Raw genomic sequence first — 25,286 nt, forward strand, 5'->3', positions numbered from 1 at the left:
ATGGCAAGCCGCGGGACCCACTGGAGCTTTGTCTAAAGTTGATACTCCCACATCAGCTGACAACTCCTACTCATGCATGCATCTTCATCAATTGCCAAATGAGAGAGCTTTGGCTAACGGCTCCCTGTCAATAGCCCAGAAAAGGTGGGCCTTGTGTGGGCCATTTCAAAATGAATGGTCAAGATGTGTGTTCCGTTGAAGATCAACGGCCCATAAATTTAGATGTTATTTTTGAAAAAAATAATAATAATAAATATAGAAAAAAGTCGAAAAAATTGTCAAAAAATTTCAGAATTTTATTTAAAAATTTCCTTTAATTTTATAACGGCTAGTACACCAAAAATTCTATATAAACCTCATTCTTGTTATTTTTTTCTTCACATCTTTCTCTCTTTTACACCACATTTTCATCAAATTTAGTGAATTCAATATGGTTAGAGGTCTTGGTTGGGCCAAAGATGAAGATATTGCTCTAGTTCAAGCTTGGCTAGAAAAGTCTCCAAATTCGGAACTCGGTGCACAACAAAAAATTATGTATTCTGGGCCGAAGTTTACATTGTTTTTCAGCATAATTTGGGCACATCAACGGGCAGAACGATGGGCGCAATTAGATCGCGGTGGAAGGACATTGCCGCCTTTTGCAACAAATTTTATGCCTCGTTTTTGGATGCCGAAAGGAGACGTCAAAGCGGTGCGAATTCAGACGATGTGGTAAGTTTTATTTTATGAATATATTTTTAATTGAATGTTGTATGTTTATTCCATTGTTGATACTTGATAATTTATTCATGTGCCATAATTTTTGTAGTTTGCGGACGCACTTGAGATATATAAAGACAAGAACAATGGAAAAAAGTTTAGCATGCTCCACGTTTGGAAGGATTTAAAAGAATGCGTCAAGTACTCAGCTGCAAATTCAACTGTGCGGGTCAGAGATCAGGACGCACCGACCGATTACACACCGGATGATCAAGATGAGACTTGCCTTGATACAGATGATGATCCACCATCATGGCAACCGGTAGGTCCGTCACGCCCAAGGCCACTAGGAAGAAATAAAGCAAAGTGAGCCAAGGCAGCTGATCCCCACCAAATTCATATGTTGGAGGCAATTGACGAATATAATGATAGGTCACGTGTAGCTGAGGAAATGAGACATGACAGAGAAAGGGCGAGGCAAGAAAGAGAAGTGGCAAGAAACATGGCATGGGAAGCAAGAGAAAAGGCGAAGGAAGCAAGAGAAAGGGCGAGAGAAGCAAGAGAACAGGTGAAGCTTGAGAGGGCGATAGAGTGGGAGGAAGGTCAGATTATGGACAAAGACTTGACAAACATGAATGACATGCAAAGAGAGTATTGGGGATCAAAGCAAGCTGAAATAATTGGAAGAAGACGTGCACGTGCTACCTCTAGTTCAGCCGGATACTACCCGGATATGACCGACCTCAACCAGTCATACCCAGGGTACCCTCCAAATAATTAATGGATTTGAATTATGTTTTTATTATGTCTGAGATGTGAATTATATTTTTATTATGTCTGAGAGTTGAATTATGTTTTTATTATGCTTGAAAATTAAATTATATTTAGGATTTGAATTATTATGTTTAAAATGACTATTCCCCTACCGGTAGGATTTGAATTATGTAATGGATTTGAAGTGACTATTCCCGTACCCTGCATGAAGTGACTATTCACGTACCCTGCATGATATGACTATTCACGTATTCTGTGTGAAGTGACTATTCACGCACCTGCATGATATGACTATTCACGTACCCTGCATGAAGTGACTATTCACGTACCCTGCATGAAGTGACTATTCACATACCCTGCATGATATGACTATTCACGTACCCTGCATGAAATGATAGGTCACGTACCCTATTATTATGAACTATCTATAAATTGTGATAACTTCGTCAATTAAAATTCACATAGTTTTTATCTATTCAGGATAATTTATCATCCGATCAAAACTTCGATGAATCCTTTCAACTACGCATCGTCTTCATCGTCATCTTCAAGTCCTCCCGAGATCGAGTATGACGATTCCGATACTAGTTACGAGAGGGTAGAGGAAGGCAGAAGGCTGATGGGGTGTGTAATTATGTCCATGGGGCAATCAGTCGTCGCCCCACGTCCACGTCACGGTGGTACATGTTCTCGTCGGCGTTACACACGTCGGGATAGGGAAGGCGCTCACGAGAGGCTGATGCAGAATTACTTCATCCCTGCACCGATAGAAGACACAGTGACGTTTCGGAGACGCTTCCGTATGCATCAACCCCTATTCAACAAGATTATGAACGATGTGTGCCTCCATGATGATTGGTTCCAATCTAGGCCAGATACCCTCGGTAGACTTGGTTGCACACCCCATCAGAAGGTGACTGCGGCATTGAGAGTGATGGCGTATGGCCAACCCCTCGATGGGGTTGCAGAGCTACTAACCATTAGCCAGGGCACCATAAAGGATACACTATATAAGTTCTGTCGAGCCATCACCCACTTCTATGAGGAGGAGTATCTCCGCAGACCTAACTTGGAGGATATGAGAAGACTCATGCGAAAGGGGCGTCAGAGAGGATTTCCATGAATGATTGGAAGCTTAGACTGCATGCACTGGGTGTGGCAAAATTACCCCATGGCTGAGCAAGCTCACTATCGTAGGCACTATCATACACCTACCGTTATTTTGGAAGCAGTTGCCTCATACGACACGTCGATTTGGCATGCAAACTTTGGATTTCCGGGTTCTAACAATGACATTACCGTGTTGGACTGCTCACACCTTTTTGATTGGGAGATATCTGGAAGAGCCCACAAGGGAAATATAGTGTCAATCATGTGGAATTCAAAATCTCATACTATCTTGCTGACGGGATCTACCCTAAGTGGGCGACTTTAATTTCATCAATACGCAATCCAGTTTCGGAACCTCACAGGTTGTTTGCGAGGAAACAAGAGGGCTTCCGTAAGGATGTGGAGAGGGCGTTTGGGATTTTAAAAGCCCGATGACAGATTATCAAACGACCCGCTCGTTATTGGGATATGGATGATATGGGTTATATCATGAAAGCGTGCATAATATTGCACAATATGATTGTCGATGATGAGCGACAACAAGATGATCCAGCCTAGCAGGAGTTTAACGTGGAAGAGGCGATTAGAAGAGCAGAATCAGAGTATGACGGCGTGGAACCAAGCATACAAGGTGGGCCTCCATCATCTTTACCTAAGGAGAATGTCCATCGCAATTTGATTAGAAATAGGCGTGTGAATGAACACTTGAAGGAAAATTTGATTGAGCACGTATGGATCCAAGCAGGAGGCGCACCACATGCTTGAGGGGCCAATGTTGTTTAGTTTATGTGTTTGTGGTTTAATTTATGTGTTTGTATTGTGAAATTAAATAAATTGTATTGTGTTTAACGTTTTTAATATTTTAATATTAATATATTAATATTGGTGTCATTTTGAAAAGCTAATTAAATTATTAACAATGATATAATATTCTTGATCATAAAATATTTTAAATATTTAATTAACGGGCACTTAATCAATTTTAAAATTAAGTAAATAAGTTAAATATTAATATCATCATATTTGGACATCAATACCATTGTGTTAATGATCCCCAAAATTTATATTTTTACACTTTTTGATTCCTAAAATTGATTTGGGTATTGAATATTTGAAAATTCCCATTGTAGAAGGCCTAACAAGATAATTGAAGAGAAATTTTGTCGCTATCCAATCAGGGATTCAGTATCTGCGTTCGATTATTTATTTTATTTTTCTGGGTTTCGAAAAGACTAGTTCAATTCTTTTGTCATTTTTGTCAACTACATTACAGTCGTCAGTCGTCACGATGCATAGGGGAAATTTCAAACGGGTAAAAATATGAAATGGTTTTTGTTGTAAATTGGCCTTGTGAGATGGGATGGAGCCAAGCATTTTCCTACCAATTTACAATCTGACTTAACCCACTTGCAAAATTTCAATGCATTGGAAACATACCCAGAGCCCAAACAATGGGTTTATTTAAAAAATACAACGGTGGTCCATTCAAACATCAATTAGCTTCAACAACTTTTCAGAAACTGAGAAACCAGGTCCTCTCTGCAGCTCACAGCCAGATATAGATGCCTCACCATTTCGAATAAAGGTGCGTGGGAAAGCAGATCATATACCAGATCATACAGATGAATGATCCTTTGAGGCTGCTTTTTTTAAAAAGCATGCATAATAGATTCCAATTTTCGAATGATTCAATTTCAAACACACTTGTCCACATACCTAAATAAAAATCATCCATAGCTCCTGAATCCCGATCAGGGCTAAAAGCCAAAAGCTTGGCAAAGCACAATTTGGCGTGATGCTTAAGCAACACGGGGTGTATACAGATGATGATATATTTCCATCATTTATTTATCAGCGAATGAATGGAAAAAGCAGAAAAGCACAGCAAAGCAACACAACAACCAATGAACATCAGAAGATTAAGTAAAAACAGATGATGATATATTTACATTGTAAACGACACCGTTTATAGATTGACTCAACAGCAACTTGAATTTGTACAGATTCCATTCATAAAGCCGCTCATTGAAACCTCAAAACCACCTAAATGGAAACAAAATGAAAATTTTCCCACCATAGACTCTTACTTGTTTATACAAAATACAAGGGGGTGGTACAGAGAATCTTCTCCTAACTCAATCCCACCCCCCTCATGGACTCTTGACCTAAACATTGACCTATGACCCTCTTTCATTATTTGGTTAACATTTCATTTACTTACATGACAGACACACACTTGATTTACACAAATCCCTCAAACATATATTTACACAAGGCACAAGGAGGAGGATGATCTCCTTCCTTGGTTCCCTCTCTGAGAATTTCAAAATTTCATCTCAATGCTATCAAACTTTCGTGATTGTTTCTTTAGAAATTCTTATGTACCTTTGACTGATTGAAGAATTGGGTTCTCTATGCCAGGGCAGGGATGCTGCAATTTCGACGATCCCTGTCCAGGCAATCGAACCCCTCGACCCTCACTGCTGGTTTGCTCCCAAAATTGGCCCGAACACACCCTCCTTTCCTCGAAGACGAGGAGGGAGAGGAAGATAGACCCGACGGGGCAGGGTTTGGCGACAGAGGTGAAAATGGGGTGAGCTTCTCATCCCCAAATCGAGCGTCCTGAATTAATGGGTTAGCTACTCTGCTCGGCGGCGACCCGCTGAAAAATGGGTGCGGCGGGGCTATTTCTGTACAAAATTGTTCAACACCGTATGAACCCTGCACAAAAAAATACATTAAGAACCATACAAAAATACATGCCCACATATTGATTCTCCTTGAATTATCGCAATTGGATTTGATTATGAGCTTAATTTTTAATGTTAAACAATTTAATTGCAGATCTGGAAATTTTTAGGAGCGTACCTTTGTGAGGATGTTGTCCAAAATATCAGACCCGGCTTTTGAATCGGAGAACTCCGCTTGGTGGCTGAAATTGAATTAATAAAATAATTAACAGCTATACAAAAATTCGAAAGCCAGACCAAAAAAAGAAAGAAAAGGAAAAATACAATTGGAAATGAATTGAATTACCCGAGATGCCATCTGAGAGATCTGACGGGATCGTGAAGGGTGGCGTTGAGGAGGCCCAAACGACGAGGCTTGGGGCAAACGACGGGGTCTCGTGAAGCCCTCATCTCTTCGCAAGCTGAGAGGGCGTTGCTTTGCTGTATCGCACAGTGATTCATCTTTAAAACGGCGACGTAACACCTGCTGGTCAAACACAAACAAAATCATTCATTACTTCTCTAATAGATCCGATCTGTAGAGCCACACAATTAAGCATACGAGAAAACAAAAAATCGTAACTGAAAATGATTCAAATTCTTTGCTAAAGGGTCACAGATCTGGAAGACTCGTATCAATTTCCAAATAAGCAAAACAAATAGATTCAAAAGAGCACCAGATCCACGAACGACAATTGGAAATCATCACCCAGGCTTTTGACTGAAAATATAAGTTAAAAAAAAAAAAAACAGAGCAGATACCTTAAGTTGGAGTGTAGAGAGCTTAGCTGGTTGAGCTGGTGGGGAGGAGTAGTATAGAAGAATTATTAACAGAGAATTGGGAGTAGAAAAGAAAATTAGGCCAGGGTTAGGGGCGAGACATGAAAATGAAAGAAGGTTTAGAAAGGAGGGTCTCCACCCGATTTATAGAACCACAAGCGAAAACAGAAAAAGAGAGAGACAATAAAGAATCATTAAAAAAATAAAATTGGACTGAGAGAGAGAGAGAGAGTTGGGTATTGGGCTAAACACCCACAGCTAGAGAGAGAAAGTAAGAATAGAAAAGGGAAAGGTAAGAGGTGTGGGGTGTGCCAGAGCCAGACACAGGCTCTCACTTTCGCCCATTTGGGGATTTTTAATTCAACGTGCTATTAAATATTATTTTTTAATTAAATATCTTTTTCTTGAAATATATATTTTTTTTCGGTTTGCAATGTTTTAAATTTTTAATAGACAGAAACATTTTATGGCTTCATGCAGGCGGTGCCTCCCGCGAGAACTCCCATCGATATTAGCACCAACCCCCATTGAAGCTAACTTACTTTACTGTTGCCCTATTTTTTTTTTTTCCTCAATTATAAATACACCTACTAACTATTAGAGATATTTTAAATTGATCTATAAACAAAAAAAAATTTCAGATTAGTACATTAACTAATACAAATTTACAAAATTACATATCCGTTATAAATTTCGTTAATAAAAACGTTAAATATCAGTGTAAACAATACTGAAGTGAATTTTTTGAATGATGTGAACACTAATTTAAATTATATGAATTAATGATGTTATATTTAATTTTATTTTTGGAGAATTTAAAAGTTTTGTTAGTTTTTTTTTAATCAATATGATATTATTCATCTATGCGGAGTAAATTTGGTATTCACATCATTCAAAAAATTTATGTCATCGTTGTCTAAAGTGACATTTAGCTATCATTTTTTAAGAAATTCATAATGAATGTGATATTTTATAATTTTTTATTAGTTAATGGATTAATTTAAAATATTCTTTTGTTTATAAACCAATCTAAAATACCACCTATAATTGGTGGTTACATTTTGTAATTGAGTCTTTTTTTTTTATTTTTTTTACTTAGACTAGTTGCAACCCACGTGTCACGTGCATCCGATTTCCTTTCAAAGATACTTACTCTATTTTTGTTTTTAAATTCAAAGATACTTACTCGGCTATTACACATGGGGTAGACATTTTTATTTACTATCGAATGACAGTCTTACACGTGTATCCTAAGGAGTCATTCATTAATTGCTGTCAAACTCTGATTTGTTACTAAGAGAAAATATGATTTCCTACATGTACAAAGGTAAAGTGTGTTCCTTATTAAAAAAAAAAAAAGAGTTATACTGTGTTCTTTAGTAAATACATGTAAGTATATTTTCCATTAACAATGGATCTAATCTCATTAGAAATGTACTGTTCCACTGTTTGATATTTAATCAATTCTCAATCTTGTTTATTTTTAACAATTAAAGAATTGTCAGGTTAATTGTCATATCATTAAAATTTGACATTTTGTTTTTATGTCCATAGTATAATTATTTTAATGACGTCTAAAATATTATTTTCAAGATATAATATTTAAGTCTTTTAAAATCCCTGGCAAGAAAAAAAAAAAACTTTTAAAATCAATATTCAAATTCTTCTAAAACTAAAAATTAGTATTCTTGTTGTTAGTACTAGGAATAAAGACTGTCACGTGTCACTTTTCAATTACACCACGTGGTAGAGAATAAAAAGAAAAGTTAACAGAACAACCTGAGTGACATCTACATGACCGAAAGTACCATATCTCGGCCAAGATTATTTATACTGCCGTCGAGACATACTTGAGCCGAAGTAACGAAGTAAACCAAGAGGATCTCATGACGTCATAAAGGAAACAAGATTTGAAAATGTATTTTCATAATAGCTGGGAAAAGAACAAACGTGACATGCAGAAAACTCGTAATAATACGAGAATTAGGTAGGGCAAAGAGGGATCGAAGTGGGCCCTACACATGTAGGAGCATCCCTATAAGGCAATTGAAAACCCTAATCCTAAAAGGACTATAAAAGCCAAGCTACAAATGAAATGAGATTATCATCAAACCCCCACAGAAAACTCAGATCTCAAACCAATTGCTCTTTGAATATTCAAAGTCCTTTTTTGTCTTGTCAATCTATTTTCTTCACTGTTCTGGCTTTTAGGTAGTCATTGCCACAACCTTGTTGTATTTTGTAACCTTGTTATTTGTCTTTATTTCATCTTTCCTTAAAAATGTAAACCTTTGTTATGAACAATGAGAAAAAGTTATTGTTCTTTATTGTTTTGATTTGAGTTGAATATGATTTGTTGCTTAGATATATTTCTCTTATTCTTTTGAATAGCTAAAACTTTGTTTTATTTTATGAGTATTGCACGCCGGTTAAATCTATCTACTTCTCAGATTTATTTACTTTACTTGCACTTTATTTTATTTGTTATATAAAACTTTTAAAAACTTTTTTCCTTACAAACATGATATGACTAGAGATTGAAATATGGTCAGATTTGTGATGAGAACCACCATCAGTTACCAACATCATCCCTAGTATATTGTATTTACTTTTTTATTTAGGATATTTTGCTTTTACTTAGGACATGAAACACTTAGCCCCATAGTAACTACCTTTGAGTTTAGCCATAGGGTAACCGTAACCGGCCACAACAAGGTGAAGTCCTAGCAAGCACTGGGCAAGAAAAGAGTCTCGTCCGAGAAAACAAGATTATCCCGGCCCACAGTCGCTTGATCACTCTTACGGCCATATCTTCTAGATCGATCTTGGCCAGACTTACTGTTTTTTCACCCTCGGTGGTGGCACGCCCACACTTCTTTTGCCATGTGGCAGCTCAGTAGCTTCTTGCATGGCACAGGCCCATTTTGTGTTAAAACACTTGCGTATTTCTAATTGTTATATTGAAGAAAAGTAGATTATAAATCTAATCTATTACTTTATCTTTACTACTTAGACGAACTCCAAACTTTAATATTGGTGTGCTTAATTACTGTAAGTGGTAATTAATTAATTTAATTGTTAGTTAAATTCATTTGACAAACTTATAAGGTGGGTAAGATATGGGCAGACTCAATTATGGCAAAAATTATTGGATAGCTTATCCCATTCCCTATCCTATCACTCACCCACTGCATTTGAGCGGTAAAATAGTCCCCATCTAAACTTTTCCCTCCATAAATAGCCCCAACCCAACTGTGAAGAGACAATGCTCTGGGTTTTGCTACCATGCCCACGTCTGTATGGTGCAATGATGTATTGTCTCCAATGCTATATAGCGTATACAAGGAAGATTGAGAGAGTGTTCATTGGCCGCATAAAACAGATGAAAGGAGAAATTTACAACAACAGATGGACCGGAGGAGAAAAAATCTTATGTTTCTTATTTTAGCTACAGTTGAATGAATGAGTATTTCAATTTCACAGCCAACTGATGATGAGGGTGGCTATTTGTTGTTGGTAGACCATGTGTCACGGTCCGCACTTAGAGTTGTGCTTCCGTGACATTAATATGAAGTATGGAGGGCCAAATGCCAAGAGAATGGCATCCGTTTGGCGAAGAGTAGCCGGGTTGCGCGCGTGGAAGGGTAATTTCGTAATTTGGCTGTTTCGGGGTCTTCCGGTTGGAATTTGGGAAATCTAAAAATACCGGTAAATCCAGGAGGTCGAAACGAGTCCAACGCAACTGACGGTTCGTCATTCGGAGTTCGGATGAATTAATTATGGCCAATTATGACTCCTCGCGCATGTTGATGTTTCCTCCTGTTTTGTGAAGAAAGGCATAAAATGCTCTTTAGGGGGAGACATGGTGTCAAGCTCTCCACCACCCCCGGCGCCCACACCCATGGAGCGTTAAGCGAGCTACTCTAGGAACCGGAGGGGACCTAGGGGGCGGGCACATGACTTCCGGAGGGCGGTCATGTGTCTCCGTGGGACAGGAGGTCCCACGGACAGTACAAGCGAGCGGGAGTGCTTGTATTGCGCTGGGCGCGCGCACACGAGGCTACAAGGGGAATTTCCTTATGCCGCGCCGTATGCACATCATGCCAACTAGATGTGAACTCCCGGAGACTTCATGGTGCACATTGGCCATGTAGTACTCAACGAAGGCATCGGCTTGGGTTCGGCCATGCACAATAGATGATGCTAGCAGGCAAGGGAAGGGCGACCCCGTGCCAACGAGAGAAAGCTAACGTGGGGCATCGGAGAAGAGTTGCTCACTCGGGTGGCATGCATGCAAGTTGGCTGGCATGTTCAACTCGAGGAAAGGACTATGGGCGCGAGCTAGCCCTTAGTGCCATGACAAATGAGATGTGGGAACAAAGCAAGACCCGACATGTGAGAATGGAATGCCGGCGTCATAAGAACCTATCGATCGGGCGAGTGTCTTGGCTGAGAACCTTGACACAAGGAAGCAATCGTATAGTCGCAGCGAGCGAGACTCGAGATGAGTAGTTCTTGTTGGCAAACCTCGAGAAGGCAACGAATGGGTCGAAATCTTGAAAAGAGTAAAGAGAAAGGATGGCTGGCCTTGATTCGGAGGAATCTTGGCGCCGCACGGGCAAATTCCGCTGCGTAAAAAGTGAGCCCGTGACAGTTGGTATCAGAGCCAGGTTGGTCAAGAGTGGCCAAGTTGGGGGCGACGCTAACTTGAATGGTGCTATCAGACGGAGATGTCGAGCGGGGCAACATCTTTAGTGAAAGAGAACCCCAAGGCCATAGAGTGAGCCAAAGAGAAGCCCACAGAGGGCAAATTGAAACCAATGGATGGGCAACAGAGACACAGCCCTATGAGCAGGTCAGAGAACAATGTGCAGAGGCACTAAGCAAGCGAGAGAACATTGTGCGGAGGCACCGAGCAAGTAAAAGAACAAAGTGCGGAGGCACCCAATGAGAAAACGGGCTAGAGTGAAGCCCCAATAAAGAGACAAGCTGAACGGGAGCGTTGACACCTATGACAGACTAGTGCATTGTGCAAGGAGGAGTCACAAGAGCTGGATAGTTGAAGTTGCGCATTCTTCCTTAGATTCTTATAAGCCGTCGGAGTGGCGCATTGATCTATTAAAGCATGTAAGCCGCTAAAGGAGCGCATGGGTTCAGAGGTACCTTGTAAGCCGCATTGGTGGGTTGCTCTTGTGATAGTCGAGTTCATGTAAGCCACGACAGTTGCCATATGGTTGCCAACAATCCTATTGAAGTATTGAGACGAGCAAAGAAGCCAACGTTGTGTAAATCAGTTGAAACGAAGGCACCCTAGTGCGGAGGCACATAAGGGAGCAAGGAGCTACACAAGAGTGGAAGAGCCACATGAAAGTTGCAAGAGGCAACATACTGAGCACAACAAAGGCGAAGAGTCTGAGAAAGAGCAAACCAAGAGGCGAAAGAGCTGATATATGACCACGAGGGTCGAACAATATGAGAGGTAAAGGCCAGGAAGGCCAAATACACAGAAGTGAAAGCCATGAGGGCTGAATACAATTAAGATGAGACCACGAGGGTCGAATGAGGTAAAGCTAAAGGCCAGGAGGGCCAGGTACTTAAACGGTGAAGGCCAAGAGGGCTAAGTACTCAAAAGCAAAGGCCGTGAGGGCCAAGTACATAGAAGTGAAGGCCATGAGGGCTAAGTAGAATTGAGATTAGAAGACCACGAGGGTCGAATGGGAAAAGCTGAAGGCCAGGAGGGCCAAATACATTGAAGCAAAGGTCACGAGGACCAGGTACATAGAAGTAAAGGCCGCGAGGGCCATGTACGCAAAATTGAAGGCCATGAGGGCTCAGTACACTGAAGCTGAAGGCCACGAGGGCCAAATACATTGAAGCGAAGGCCACGAGGGCCAAGTACACAGAAGCAAAGGCCACGAGGGCCAGATACACTGAAGTGAAGGCCACAAGGGCCAAAGTACACGAGAAACAATGAAGCGGACAGAGTTCAAGCTTACTCTACTTGAGGGACATGCGGTGGATCACTTGAGCTGTGTAAGCGGGGTGCTACAAGAGTGTAGTAGGTTAGAGAACCTCGCCCAGAGGGGCGCACTTCCTTCAGAACTTGCGAGACAATTGTATGGTCATCAAGTGGAGTTTGTATTGAGCTAATCAAGCAGGCTATCGACAGGAGTGCCGGTAGCAAAAGTGGGGGAGCCCACAAATGTCAACACAAGGAACGCACAGAGGTGCACATCAAGAGGCAGATGGGGACAAGTACATCCCAGCTTAAGTGGGGGTGCCCACGAGAGCACATCGGAGTCAAACGCACAGAGGTGCATTACAAGAGACATACCGAGGGGCAAGAGATAGTGCTGGTAAGTGGATCCGCGAGGGTGAAACTACAACAGGGGTTGTTCAGCTCAGTAACTTGTGCATGACTTCTGCTACGGGGTCTAGTATGTGAGAGGACGAAGCCTTGTGGTACGACGGTTGTGTCAAGGAGTTGACTGGTGCCAGCAAACGGGGCAATTAAGTGCCAAAGAAGACTAGAGCGACGAAGTGGAGCAGAGATGGGGAAGGAACCAATAATGCAGGAGTGCAATGGGCCCTTTCCACTATGAATGAGCATGAGGGTGCCGCAGAAGAGTGCGGTTAGCTTTTAAGCTACACCCGGCGGGGTGCACCTCTCTTTGAGTGAGTCGAACAAGATGTAATTACGACTCCAAGTCCAAGAGTGGACTCATGTATGCTCAGAGGAGCCATTAAACAGTTATGAGAGAAAGTCTATGTCCTAGAGTGGACTTATTGAAGCTCAGAGGAGCAACCCGAGGAGTATGGCGAGTACCATCAAATCCAAGAGTGGACACATACAAGCTCGGAGGAGCAAGCGGGCAATGGAAGTGGTGGAACCATATCAAGATTGAGTTCAGACAGAGGAGAAATGAAGTTTGGGTGAATGCTTTGGTACATGTCTTTGGCCAAGTCCAAGAGTGGGCGTGAGAAGGTCGTCACAGAGGTGATTCTACAGAGGTAGAGGGACAGTACTCGTTGTCATCAACCCAATCGAAGTGAGAAGACCTAAAGAGCATTTTGGAGCAAAACTGGAGGCACGTCGATGGGGGCATCGACAAGATAAGTGGGGGAGGATGTCACGGTCCGCACTTAGAGTTGTGCTTCCGTGACATTAATATGAAGTATGGAGGGCCAAATGCCAAGAGAATGGCATCCGTTTGGCGAAGAGTAGCCGGGTTGCGCGCGTGGAAGGGTAATTTCGTAATTTGGCTGTTTCGGGGTCTTCCGGTTGGAATTTGGGAAATCTAAAAATACCGGTAAATCCAGGAGGTCGAAACGAGTCCAACGCAACTGACGGTTCGTCATTCGGAGTTCGGATGAATTAATTATGGCCAATTATGACTCCTCGCGCATGTTGATGTTTCCTCCTGTTTTGTGAAGAAAGGCATAAAATGCTCTTTAGGGGGAGACATGGTGTCAAGCTCTCCACCACCCCCGGCGCCCACACCCATGGAGCGTTAAGCGAGCTACTCTAGGAACCGGAGGGGACCTAGGGGGCGGGCACATGACTTCCGGAGGGCGGTCATGTGTCTCCGTGGGACAGGAGGTCCCACGGACAGTACAAGCGAGCGGGAGTGCTTGTATTGCGCTGGGCGCGCGCACACGAGGCTACAAGGGGAATTTCCTTATGCCGCGCCGTATGCACATCATGCCAACTAGATGTGAACTCCCGGAGACTTCATGGTGCACATTGGCCATGTAGTACTCAACGAGGGCATCGGCTTGGGTTCGGCCATGCACAATAGATGATGCTAGCAGGCAAGGGAAGGGCGACCCCGTGCCAACGAGAGAAAGCTAACGTGGGGCATCGGAGAAGAGTTGCTCACTCGGGTGGCATGCATGCAAGTTGGCTGGCATGTTCAACTCGAGGAAAGGACTATGGGCGCGAGCTAGCCCTTAGTGCCATGACAAATGAGATGTGGGAACAAAGCAAGACCCGACATGTGAGAATGGAATGCCGGCGTCATAAGAACCTATCGATCGGGCGAGTGTCTTGGCTGAGAACCTTGACACAAGGAAGCAATCGTATAGTCGCAGCGAGCGAGACTCGAGATGAGTAGTTCTTGTTGGCAAACCTCGAGAAGGCAACGAATGGGTCGAAATCTTGAAAAGAGTAAAGAGAAAGGATGGCTGGCCTTGATTCGGAGGAATCTTGGCGCCGCACGGGCAAATTCCGCTGCGTAAAAAGTGAGCCCGTGACACCATGCATGGGCCTAGCATTGTTATTTTATTATCACGCAGATGCAAAGGTCAAGGAGGGAGAGGGAGAGACTGAGAGAGTATTGAGCTGCTGTGTCACGGTATTCCCATTTTTGGGGAATAAAATGACACATTTGGCCACGTTTCTTTCATCTAGTGGAGGTGGAGCAATTGACAGTTACCAAATCAAATTACCAAATTGATTGGCTTGGATGGACGCGCCATCAATTTCCTAAGATTTTGATCGTGATGTGTTTCGATTTCTGGGACCAGACAATCATTCCTCCACCACTTCATTGTTATTGGGCTTTGTTTTTACAAAGAAAAAAAAAATAAAAATTCTGAAACTTTTTGAGACTTTTTCTATTTATTGGTATGTATCGGGGTTTAAACATCAGATTTACCAGTTTGGCTTTGTCTTTTTTCCCCAAAAAGAAATTATTACAAGTTGTGCAAAGGATTAGGAGGAATTTGCAGGTTGGTTAGCGGTCCGTTTCTTATCTTCCATGAGATGAGCAACGCAGCACTCTACAAACTTTTCATTTTTAAATAGGACACAGAGAGTTTTGCGTAATCAACGGCCAAAAAGCTTGTGTGGTTAATCATAATTATGGTATGATCTATAATTCTAACAAGTAATTAGCTAATTCTAACCTCTGAAAGAGGAAGATAGATTGAGCGTCAGGAAGTAATCGCATTACGTAGAGTCCATCCTCACTTATTAATTGAAAAACGTGTAAAATAAAAGGGCAAATGAAAGTGGTAAAAATGACCAATAGCCAAGAACAGAGCTAACCTTTTTTATGAGGTGGGGTTTTATTGCCTACCTTGAAGTGCTACATCTCTGCCAATAGCTTTCTAGTTGTCTAAATACAATAGCTAGTTGGTAATTTCTAGTTGTCTGAATAGGGAAGACTTAATTATGGCATTCTAACATATATAACACCCAACCTAACAATTGACCTAATCTAATATCTGTAACAGGATGCCGTCACATACCATGTATAAGATAAATTGCCCTTCTCTCAGAAAAAGAAAAATTCATGACAAGTTGACAAGTTAAAGAGAGAAGCAAGTAAGCCCCTTTACAATAAAATTTTCAACTTCATCTTTCCTAACAAGATCGAGCAAGAAGCTGATATTTGACTTAAAGTATGGCTTCGCATTCTTGTAAAAAAGCAATAGCGGTGGGTACGAGTATGACATTGACAGCCATGATTTCACATGCTTTGTCTAAACAGATATAAACTTTGGTCGGTAGACCATCATTTTGCCTTTGGCCTCGCCTTTGCTTTTTAGAGGAATAAACCCAAATCATTAGACAAATTGTCAGAAAATTTCGTGCCTCATGCCCTTTTCTTATCGTTCACCAAACCCCGGTTTGAGAGATTTATTCCATTCATTATGGACTTTTTAATAACTAACAGAGTAACAAATTTTATCGAGTTGAATGGAAAACAAAGAAGATATCGATTAGTTTTATCGACCACTGTATTCCAAACGTAGATTACTTGTTAGGGATGCCAACAATTTGGGCGCTACTCAATTGTACATAATGGGTTTGGCAAAAGAACTGAAACCAAGTCCCTAAGAAAAATGGGAGAGAGTCCTACAGCTCGCTAATTCACACCCAATACCACGAGATAGCCCACACAATATAAACAATTCAGTTCAAATATATTTTAAATCAGTGACACTTTCTCCCTAATGCATGGATGATACAAGGCTCAATTATATCACCCAACCTTAAAAATGGGATCTCCTCACCACATCAAAGATGCGTGTTCCGTGTGACTTAGTAATTGGTATCCTGTTTTACTTGCTTAGGGCTAGGACCAATTTACTCACCCTCTTTGCGGCCTTGCTCATTAGGTGTTAACTATACCTCCTCAAGCCAAATTCAAGGGTTGGGGACAGAAGAGTTAAAATTCTCAAGGATTGACAAGATTTTGCTCTTGACATTAAAATATGAAACAGTTGCCATGAGTTAGTCTATAATCCCAAAAAAGTTAAAATAATAACAGGGAAGAAAGTTAACCAGCCTCAAATATGTTACCATATGCTTATACTGAGTCAGATGTAGCAGCAGTAGCAGCAGCAGCAGCTCTTTTCTTGGCAAAGTATTCATCAGCACGTGCAAGGTTCTTAACAACAGATGGCTTTAGCCACTTCTTCCGGCCAGGCAATACAGTGAGGTTACAGCCAGCAGCTTCAAGCTTGTCCTTCGCTGATGCTGAAAATGCACGTGCCTTTATATTCAGCTTTACCTTGAGCTCTCCTTCACCAAGAATCTGGAGAAAGAGAAAGCAAGCAAATTTACAATTAGTAAATACTTTGTCCATGGTCTTACTCTTACCATTCCTGCACACATATATATGTTTAAGAAGAAACATTTATTATGTTATATCATCAGAATGAGCAGTGCACATTGATTCTGTAGTCTGTAGTTCTGTACAATCCCCCTGCCAAGCTAGACAATTACTGGGTCACATCAAGCTCAGGGACCTGGGGTGGCCGTGTAAGGTATTGCGTACAATCCCCCACTATATATATATTTTTTCTATTATAATAAAGTTTTCTGTTAAAATTTCAATATGTATCTACAAAATTAGAAAGCATAAATAATATAATCAATGGCATAAAATCTGGACCATATATGTAGTTTGGTCACGTTTTGGCCAGAATGCTTCACAGCCTGGGTTCCTTTAGGCAAAAGGACCCAAAATTCTAGGAATCAGCAAAAGATGAATAAAAAACTGATTCAATAGATCAAGCAAGTTGATCCACTAATTTGTAAGAAACAATTAAGTTTCTTTTTTTGCAAGAAAAAATAAAGTCCAATCAAAGAAGGAAGATCAAATGTAGAAAAACAAACGCGCGCACACACACAAAAGATCAAAGGCCTTACAACGTTTCTTTAATCAACTCGTTATATGCCAAAGAAGAAACAATACTGATTGGAGATTATCTCAAGGTATATGATTGTGCTAAGGTTTGTGGTTGCATTTAGCTTAGTATAGTAGGACAGATGTATAGAGGTCAGATCTATAGTAGATTCACAGAATTAAGTATATGGAAGTCAAGAGTCCAAGACTGTGTAAGTTAATAGCACTATTACTATGTGTAAGTTCCAAACTTTTAAAGCAGCATATCATATTTGAGTATTTGAATGTATAACAGAACTCTGGAACATCAAGTCTTGCTGGGATTAATTTGTCTTAGATGTAAGAGATCTGACCTTAACCACTACATGTGTAGACTTGAAAAATTAAGCATTACCTTCAAAGGGAGTCTCCTTTCTCTTCCTGATGGGTTGATCAAACCCTTGCTCTTCAAAGTTTCTAATGATACTTCTTCTCCATCTTGAAAACCCGCGGTTTCTATGTCTTTCAAGTTCACAGGGACGTATTTAGGTAAGCCCTTTTGCATACCTTGTTAGAAAGCAACAGCAAAACAATTACTTGCAATTCAAACATATTTTGGCTAATGTTACTGAAAATGTTACTCATCATCAGCTTGAAATTGTTACTGAAGCATATTCACAAACACATGGCGTGCAAAGACAAGATATAAGATAATGAATTAGTACCTCCCGCGATTCCTTTGAGCTTGGGAAGTCGACGATAAAGCGGCATCTGACCGCCTTCAAAGCCGGGTCGTACGCCGGGTCCGGAGCGAGACTTCTGGCCCCGCATACCGAACCCGCAACTATTCCCTTGCCCAGCAGCAATTCCTCTTCCCTTTCTCTTGCCCTTCTTTCTAGACCCTGGTTGTGGGCCCAAGTTGTCCAGCCTGAACCGCACGTCGGCAACCGGAGCCCCGACTCCGGACGAAGCTGCCTTATTCACAACCACCAGCCGTCTTCTTTCTCTAGTACCAGTCGTGGTCTTGAGTGAGGGAATGTTACATAGGCTTGGCCTCAAGCTTCTCACATTTCCCTGCCAACATCGAATAGCTTTTCATCTGATTTAGCAATTCATATAATTACAGAGAGACAGAGAGAGATAGAGAGAGTCAATACCTTGAATTGGGAAGAATGGAAATGGAGAGTCGGGCTTGAAGAAGGAAAGAGCAGGGACGCTGCCATGGATAACAGAGAGTGTAGCTACAAAGCTAGCGAAGTGGAACAAACGGATAGGATAAGCTGCTTTTTCTGTTTGTTTTTTTTTTTTTTCTCATGAATGGCATTGTGGGCCTATACTAACAAATATTATAGAGGATCGCATTTATTGGGCCGAATGTGTTATTTTTGCGCCAAATGTGAAACACGTCCGGCCCAATATAAATGGCCATGACAAGTCTCTGGTAGTACAATATTAATTTGGTTTTTTAAAGTCGATATTCTGAGCAATGACAAGTAAGAAAGATGGAGGAGTTGGCAGCAGAGAGCTCCTGTGAATTATTTTTGTGCATGTGCTTTCCTTGAATTTGATTGCTCCACGGAAAAAGATGAAGGGTTTGACTGGAAATGATGATGGATAGCTAGCTACATGTATGCAATTTGCAGTACTAGTAGAATTAATAAATATTGTTGGGTCAATGAAGAGCTTGCCTACTGCTAAAATACAAATGAAAAAAGATGTTTGATAACTTTGTGGGGAGGACTGGACCACCTTAAGCAATTATTCATACAATTTTTCAGTATTTGGATACATGCACGGTCGATATGCATGTTTGCATGGCCGGACTTTACAAATTTTGTATTACCGATCCTAATCGATTCCCTCCAGTCAAAGGCCTAATAAGTAGAGTGGTCCATGAATGATGAACCACCTGATCAATATACATATTTTATATATATATTCGTTTTGGATACTGTTGAACCATCTTATTTCATTTCATTTCACTACTAATACTTGTAATGTATATCATATAATAAGGCTTTTCATAATTAACTAAACTGAATTAATCAAGGTTGGCTACACAAGCTAGAGCTCAACTTTAGATGGTGCATGTATATATGCATCTTGCAAGAGCTCAACGATTTATAGTTGAAGATCCATCTTATAATATTAAGCTCGATCATTAATTCATAAAATTAATCAAAGATGATCTTATATTCAGATATATATATATATATATATATAGTCTTTTTGTTTGCAAAACGTCTGTTTTTTAATTATAGAACAGACACATATTTTATAATTAACATTTTTTATAATTTTTTAAACTTATTTTTGACATGGTTTAATACTTCATGATATAAATTGTCAATTGATACCCGTTATTTGGTTTTAACTCTCTTGATTTTAAGTTCCCTTTTTTTGGTTAAATTTTAGATTTTAATTCTTGAATTTTGAATTACCTCCAAAAACTCAAGTGTTAAAATCTAAAACATAACCTGAACTGATGATTTCATACCATAAAATAAAGAAGCATGTATCCTAATTAAAATGGTAAACCCTATTAAGAATGAAATAAAAATTGCAAAAAAGTCATAAAAAATATCTACGTTTGTTCTTTAGTTAAAGAACACACGTCTTGCAAATAGAAGTTTTATACGTATAATTGTTTTGCTATATGTGGTGGCTATGGTTGTTGTCTTGAGTATAACTTTGATCTATTAATATTACAAAAGAAAATAAAAAAGTACTTATTGAAATAAATATAGATATAGGTAGGGACATCCCTAACTAGCTAGTTTGGTTGTGTTTCCACACAGTATATTAATGACTTGAAAATGACTATGATATGAATGAAGTAGATAGTTCTAAAGAATAAAACAACACACTGGTGGGGTTGAGTCCATCCCATTCCCAACTTAGATCATGAAAATACTAATAATCAGGCATTGATAGTAACACTTCCATGATCCATGGCAATCCAAGTGTACAATGATACCCAGTAGCTCTTTAGCCCATTAGCAAGCTAGCTCCAATTTTGTGTGGACAATAATCTCTATATGCATATCATGCTCTTCTTTAAATGATACTCGACACAGCAGTACGTAAGTTCTATATATACATATATAATTAAGGCGATGAGAGGATCATTGTGTTGATGTATTATTGCAATCCAAATACTAGTGGCTAGTTAAGAAACTAAGTAAAGCAAATATCATATAGGCCACAGAAATTAAGCAGCAGCAGCAGAATCAGCTAGGTAGCTTTGAGTACTGTACTATGGAAACACTTACTTTAACGTCCCTCTCAATTCTCATTCCCTCCAGCTCTCAAGTCTCAATTAATTAATTACCAAAACCAAATGACACTTTCACATACCTAAGGTCCTAAACCAAAACCCTCTCTCTTCCCCCCCACAGTACCCTCCCTTTTTAAAGTCACGAGACCCAGTACTGTCCCTTTGTTGTTTCAATTTTATTTATTTTTTATTATTATTATGAGAGAGAGAGAGAGAGAGAGAGAGAGAGAGAGAGAGAGAGAGAGAGAGAGAGAGAGAGAGATGAGTCCAAAGAGTTTGGCAGAGAAACTGACAGAGAACTTTCAAAGCTCTTTTTCTTCCACCATCACTCAACTAGCCTCTATATTGCAGTCTCAAACTGAAAGTCTTATAATTTTGTAAAAGCTTTAGTTTATCTTCCCATCAGTTGAGATAGATAAGATTGATAGATAGAGTGTTCCCCTCATCATATTTTTATTTCTTCTGTCTTTCTCTGTCGGTACCATGTAGGTCTTTCTTTCATTTCCCACACCTGCTTCCCATCCCCTCATCTTCTCTCTATCTCTCTATCCATGCCATCCATCTATCTCTTTACTAATTAGACATATATTCTTTACTGTAAGACCAAGCTGGTTAACTCATCACATTCAACCCACCATTAATTAACTCTATCTTTCTTTCTTATGTACTTGGCTTTTGATGTCATATTATGTGCTGTTTGAAATTGCAGGCGACCTGATCAGGGGAACCCATTAGACCTCAACAACTTGCCTGATGATCATTACAGCAGAGATGGCAAACAAGTTCTCGAGGACACCTCCTCCGGTACACAAATTTCTGTTACTACTAGTCTACTACTACCAAACCCAAAGGGATCAAAACTAATGCAACAGGAACCAAAATATCAAAGCTATATATAAAAAAAAAACCCCCATATATATTGAAAGGGAGGGTACACTTTTCTTGTTCTTAGTCCTTTTTTCTTTAAATTCTCCCCCCCTTCTTTTTTTTTTTCTTTTTTCTTTTTTAAACATAAATCTTTGTTATTTGCTTTAAACCTCAAAAAACATATGTATATATATTTCAACTAAAAAAATTTAAATTTACAATATTAGTTTTTGATCGATGGATTTCTTTTTTTTGGATACATTTTGAAGGATTTGTTGAAATGCATTGATATATATGATTTGGGTAATTAGGGTAGAGGTATAGGGGCCGGCGCCAGGTTATGGTTTAGTCTTGTCGAAGTTGCTTTTTACTTATTTATTAATGGGGTTGGGTTGAGTTAATTTGCAGGGTATAGGAAAAAGAAAAGCGGCGCAAAAGATGGAAAAGACGAGTGCGGGAAGGTCTACGAGTGTAGGTTTTGTTCCCTCAAGTTCTGCAAATCTCAGGCTCTTGGGGGACACATGAATCGCCACCGCCAAGGCAAGTCCATCATCAAATTAATTCATGAATTGATTTCTTTCTAATTTAACCATGAATAAGCTAGATATAGCGTGGTCATGTCAATCTCGAAGAAAACAAAGCTAAGTGTTTGTTTGCTAAAAAGTAATGGTGGTCTTGATTAATGCCAAGTCCTTAGCTATATGATGTGATTTGATTTGATTTGTGTGTTTGGGTTGGTCCTCAGAAAGGGAGACAGAGACGCTCAACAAGGCTCGTCAGTTGGTCTTCAGTAACGATACCCTACCCGCCCCAGGGGCTCCTCACATAGGGTATGTATATCACTATAGCAAGAATGATCATCATGAAATTAAGCACCATTTATATATCTTGTTTCTCTTTAATTACCATCTTCACTTTGTTTTTTGTGTTGTTATTAGCTGTTGCCATCCAATTAATACACCGGGAGGCTATCATCATCCAGCCGCTGCAGGCAACATTGGTGGTCATGACCCAACATTACCTCTCAGATTCCCTTCAAGAATGTTTTCGGGTTCTACATCATCCACCCTCATACCACCGCCGCCGCAACCTTTACAACCACCACCTCAACCGTACTTATACACCTCTCCTTCACGGCCCATGACGTCCTACCCTTCACAGTACCCTCCTCATCAACACTCAGTCAACGATTATTATGTTGGTCATGTTCTTGGCAGCAGTGGTTCGCCGTACGGTCATCTAAATGCCAACTATGCGGCGGAGTCCACCAACTACACTTGCATTGGTGCGCCTGTGGGACATCATGGGTTTGGGCAAGGCGGCAGCAGCAGCCGGAGTTCAGAGTTGGCGGGGTCCGGAGGTGGAGATGGGTCATTGCATAATCAGCAGGAGGAGGGATTGAATTGGAGCAGGAGCTATGCACCAGGGACACAGCAGCGTTTGGATGCTCCTCCTTCAACCAATCCAACATGGCTTCTAATAATTAACAGACTTTTCTTTTTCTTTTTTCTAATTTTGTTTGTTTTTAATTTTTGGAGTGATAGTTAATTTGAAGTATTATTAGGCTCTGGCTTAACACGCCACCCACAATTGACAGAGAGGAACTGGGAGAGAGAGAGAGACTTAACAAGCTGACAAATGGGGTCATGAGAGAGAGACAGAGAGAGAGGATTTTGGTATTTTTCTACAGAGAGTGGTACAGCTATTGAGCTCATGGACAGGGTCAGGCTTGAAGTCTGAGGGGGGTGGGGGTGTCTTTTACTCTTGTATGTGTGCATACTACAAACTCTGAGAAGGGGAACTAGAAAGAGCTTGTGGGACAACAAGTTAGAATTGAACTGAAAGTTCCCAACCCCTTTCTGCATTTCCAGTTCCTACCTTTTGCATGCCATAATCATTTTTTTTCTATTACTTCATTTTGCCCTTTTCTTTAGCAATTAATATTATATATATATATATGGAATTGGGTTCAGCGTTTTGACCAGAGTAAATTAAAGAGGGGTCTCTCTGTCTCTGTCTCTCTCTCTCTGATCGATCTTATTATGTCGTCTCTCCACCCAAAATTGGGATCTTCTGATTTCTGGGTCATATATGGTCATAATAGTGTCACACCATGCTAGCACAGTAGGGTGCCATGACGTACCTGGCGTTGAGAGAGAACTCGCAATTCCATCAATATGCTACTTACTTTCATATAAATATATGCTGCAATTAACTTCCTCCACCAGTAACAACCAAATTGAGTTGTAGTCCATCTGTTAGACTAGTTGTGCAAACTACGTACGTAAGCCCTCCAAACTCCAAGAAATCCACCAACGCTATTATATTGAGGTATATCCTATTAGTGGCCACACGAGTCATTTTGTGTCAATTCGAATTGTTCATTTTTTACATCTTCATTGATAGATCATCCTTACAAAAAATTAGCTAAATCGGAAATCATTTGTCTATCTAACTTTGATCAAATAAATGGACGAACAAAATATTTTCGATGAAACCGTCCATTTGTTTTATTAAAGTTATATAAGCAAATGATTTCCAATTTCATTAATTTTTTGCAAAAATGATCTATCAATCTAGATGTAAAAAATGAACGGTTTGGATCGACACAAAACGATTCGTGTGAGCCCCAACAAGGTCATACCTCAACATAAATAAGTTGAAGTATACCTCAATAGAATGTGCCTATATACATACTCCTTCTACTGAGGTATAGCTCAACTTATTTATGTTAAGGTATACCCTATTGGCGGCCACACGAGTCGTTTTGTGCCAATCTAAACCGTTCATTTTTTACATCTCCATTGATAGATCATCCTTGCAAAAAATTAGCTAAATCGGAAATCATTTGTCTATCTAACTTTGATCAAATAAATAGACGAACAAAATATTTTCGATGAAACCGTTCATTTGTTTTATCAAAATTATATAAGCAAATGATTTCCGATTTCATTAATTTTTTGCAAGAATGATCTATCAATGTAGACGTAAAAAATGAATGGTTCGGATCGACACAAAACGACTCGTGTGAGCCTATATGCAATTGTATTACATAACTATATATAGTACTTAGTTGCGCGCAAGAACTAGAGCTTTTCTTATTTAATTTAGTCGATCATAGGCTTCATAGCCATGAATTCGATCACTTGAAAATTTATCCTACTCTCTCTCTTTTTCTTCTCTCTCTCTCTCTCTCTCTCTCTCTCTCTCTCTCTCTCTCTCTTCTCTCTCTCTCTCTCTCTCTCTCTCTCTCTCTATATATGCCATAGTTAAAGTATCACAAATTCGCTCTATCATCTGTTTTTTAACTAAAAAACGAATATGAGTATTTCTATGACATTTTGTCATTTTTTAAGTCATTTTTTACAGGATTCAATATGTTAGGGTATAAAGTTCTATATTTTAGGGTATATTATAAGTATTGTTCTCCTGTTATTTTTTAGGTTTTAACTATCGAGTTTTGAGCGGTAACCCAAAACTTGGGAGTTAAAACCTAAATTTTAATCGAAGAATGAAAACTCAAAATCATGAGAGTTAAAACCAAAGAATATGTCTCGATTGATGATTTATACCCTAAATAATTAAATTCTGCCAAATTTAAGATCAAATGGTGAAAAAGAAGCCATAAAACATATGTGTGAGAATAATAATGCAAAATTCATGCATATAGTGTGTATATTTATATATATATATTTTTTAATCATACGTATATACGTACTATTGGTATGAGTTTTCTGTGTTCTAAAAGTAGTCAAAGACTAATTAAAGTGAACAGGAATTCGAAATCTGACATTAGATGTGATGGTAAATAATCACTACTATTAGAGATACAGCCGCAAAATATATTGACATAAATTTGATCATGTACATTAATTTGAGAATACTTATATATATATATATATATATATATATGTTGAGATAGAAGGCGCCGCA

At 39.7% G+C, this 25,286-nt stretch overlaps 4 protein-coding genes across 5 annotated transcripts; 2 read left to right on the forward strand and 2 right to left on the reverse strand.

Moving 5' to 3' along the window:
* Window positions 1–1,981: 1,981 nt before the first annotated feature.
* On the forward strand, window positions 1,982–2,596 carry LOC147295449 (uncharacterized). The gene has a single exon (XM_086231262.1). It carries the CDS (start codon window positions 1,982–1,984, stop codon window positions 2,594–2,596), a length of 615 nt encoding a protein of 204 aa, XP_086087388.1.
* A 1,906-nt stretch (window positions 2,597–4,502) lies between these two features.
* Window positions 4,503–6,361, reverse strand: LOC147295450 (uncharacterized). 2 transcript variants are annotated; one of them, XM_086231601.1, is made up of 4 exons: window positions 6,075–6,361; window positions 5,620–5,799; window positions 5,452–5,515; window positions 4,503–5,304 (listed from the first exon to the last, which is right to left on the reverse strand). In XM_086231601.1, the coding sequence occupies exons 2-4, from the start codon at window positions 5,772–5,774 to the stop codon at window positions 4,996–4,998; spliced, it is 528 nt and encodes a 175-aa protein (XP_086087727.1). In that variant the 5' UTR covers window positions 5,775–5,799; window positions 6,075–6,361; the 3' UTR covers window positions 4,503–4,995. The 2 variants fall into 2 exon arrangements, with proteins under 2 accessions (XP_086087727.1, XP_086087726.1); XM_086231600.1 differs by having other exon boundaries at window positions 5,620–5,796; window positions 6,075–6,359.
* Window positions 6,362–16,281: 9,920 nt separating this feature from the next.
* Window positions 16,282–18,514, reverse strand: RPL15 (ribosomal protein L15). The gene is made up of 4 exons (XM_086232768.1): window positions 18,367–18,514; window positions 17,935–18,283; window positions 17,625–17,776; window positions 16,282–16,636 (listed from the first exon to the last, which is right to left on the reverse strand). Exons 1-4 carry the CDS (start codon window positions 18,430–18,432, stop codon window positions 16,409–16,411), a joined length of 795 nt encoding a protein of 264 aa, XP_086088894.1. The 5' UTR covers window positions 18,433–18,514; the 3' UTR covers window positions 16,282–16,408.
* A 181-nt stretch (window positions 18,515–18,695) lies between these two features.
* Window positions 18,696–22,901, forward strand: LOC147295452 (zinc finger protein JAGGED-like). Its single transcript, XM_086231263.1, has 5 exons — window positions 18,696–18,739; window positions 21,196–21,290; window positions 21,762–21,893; window positions 22,099–22,183; window positions 22,292–22,901. Exons 1-5 carry the CDS (start codon window positions 18,696–18,698, stop codon window positions 22,899–22,901), a joined length of 966 nt encoding a protein of 321 aa, XP_086087389.1.
* The last annotated feature ends 2,385 nt before the right edge of the window (window positions 22,902–25,286 follow it).

Source organism: Dryas octopetala, chromosome 2 (assembly GCF_963921425.1).
Source record: "Dryas octopetala chromosome 2, drDryOcto1.1, whole genome shotgun sequence".
In the NCBI taxonomy this organism is placed as follows: Eukaryota; Viridiplantae; Streptophyta; class Magnoliopsida; order Rosales; family Rosaceae; genus Dryas; species Dryas octopetala.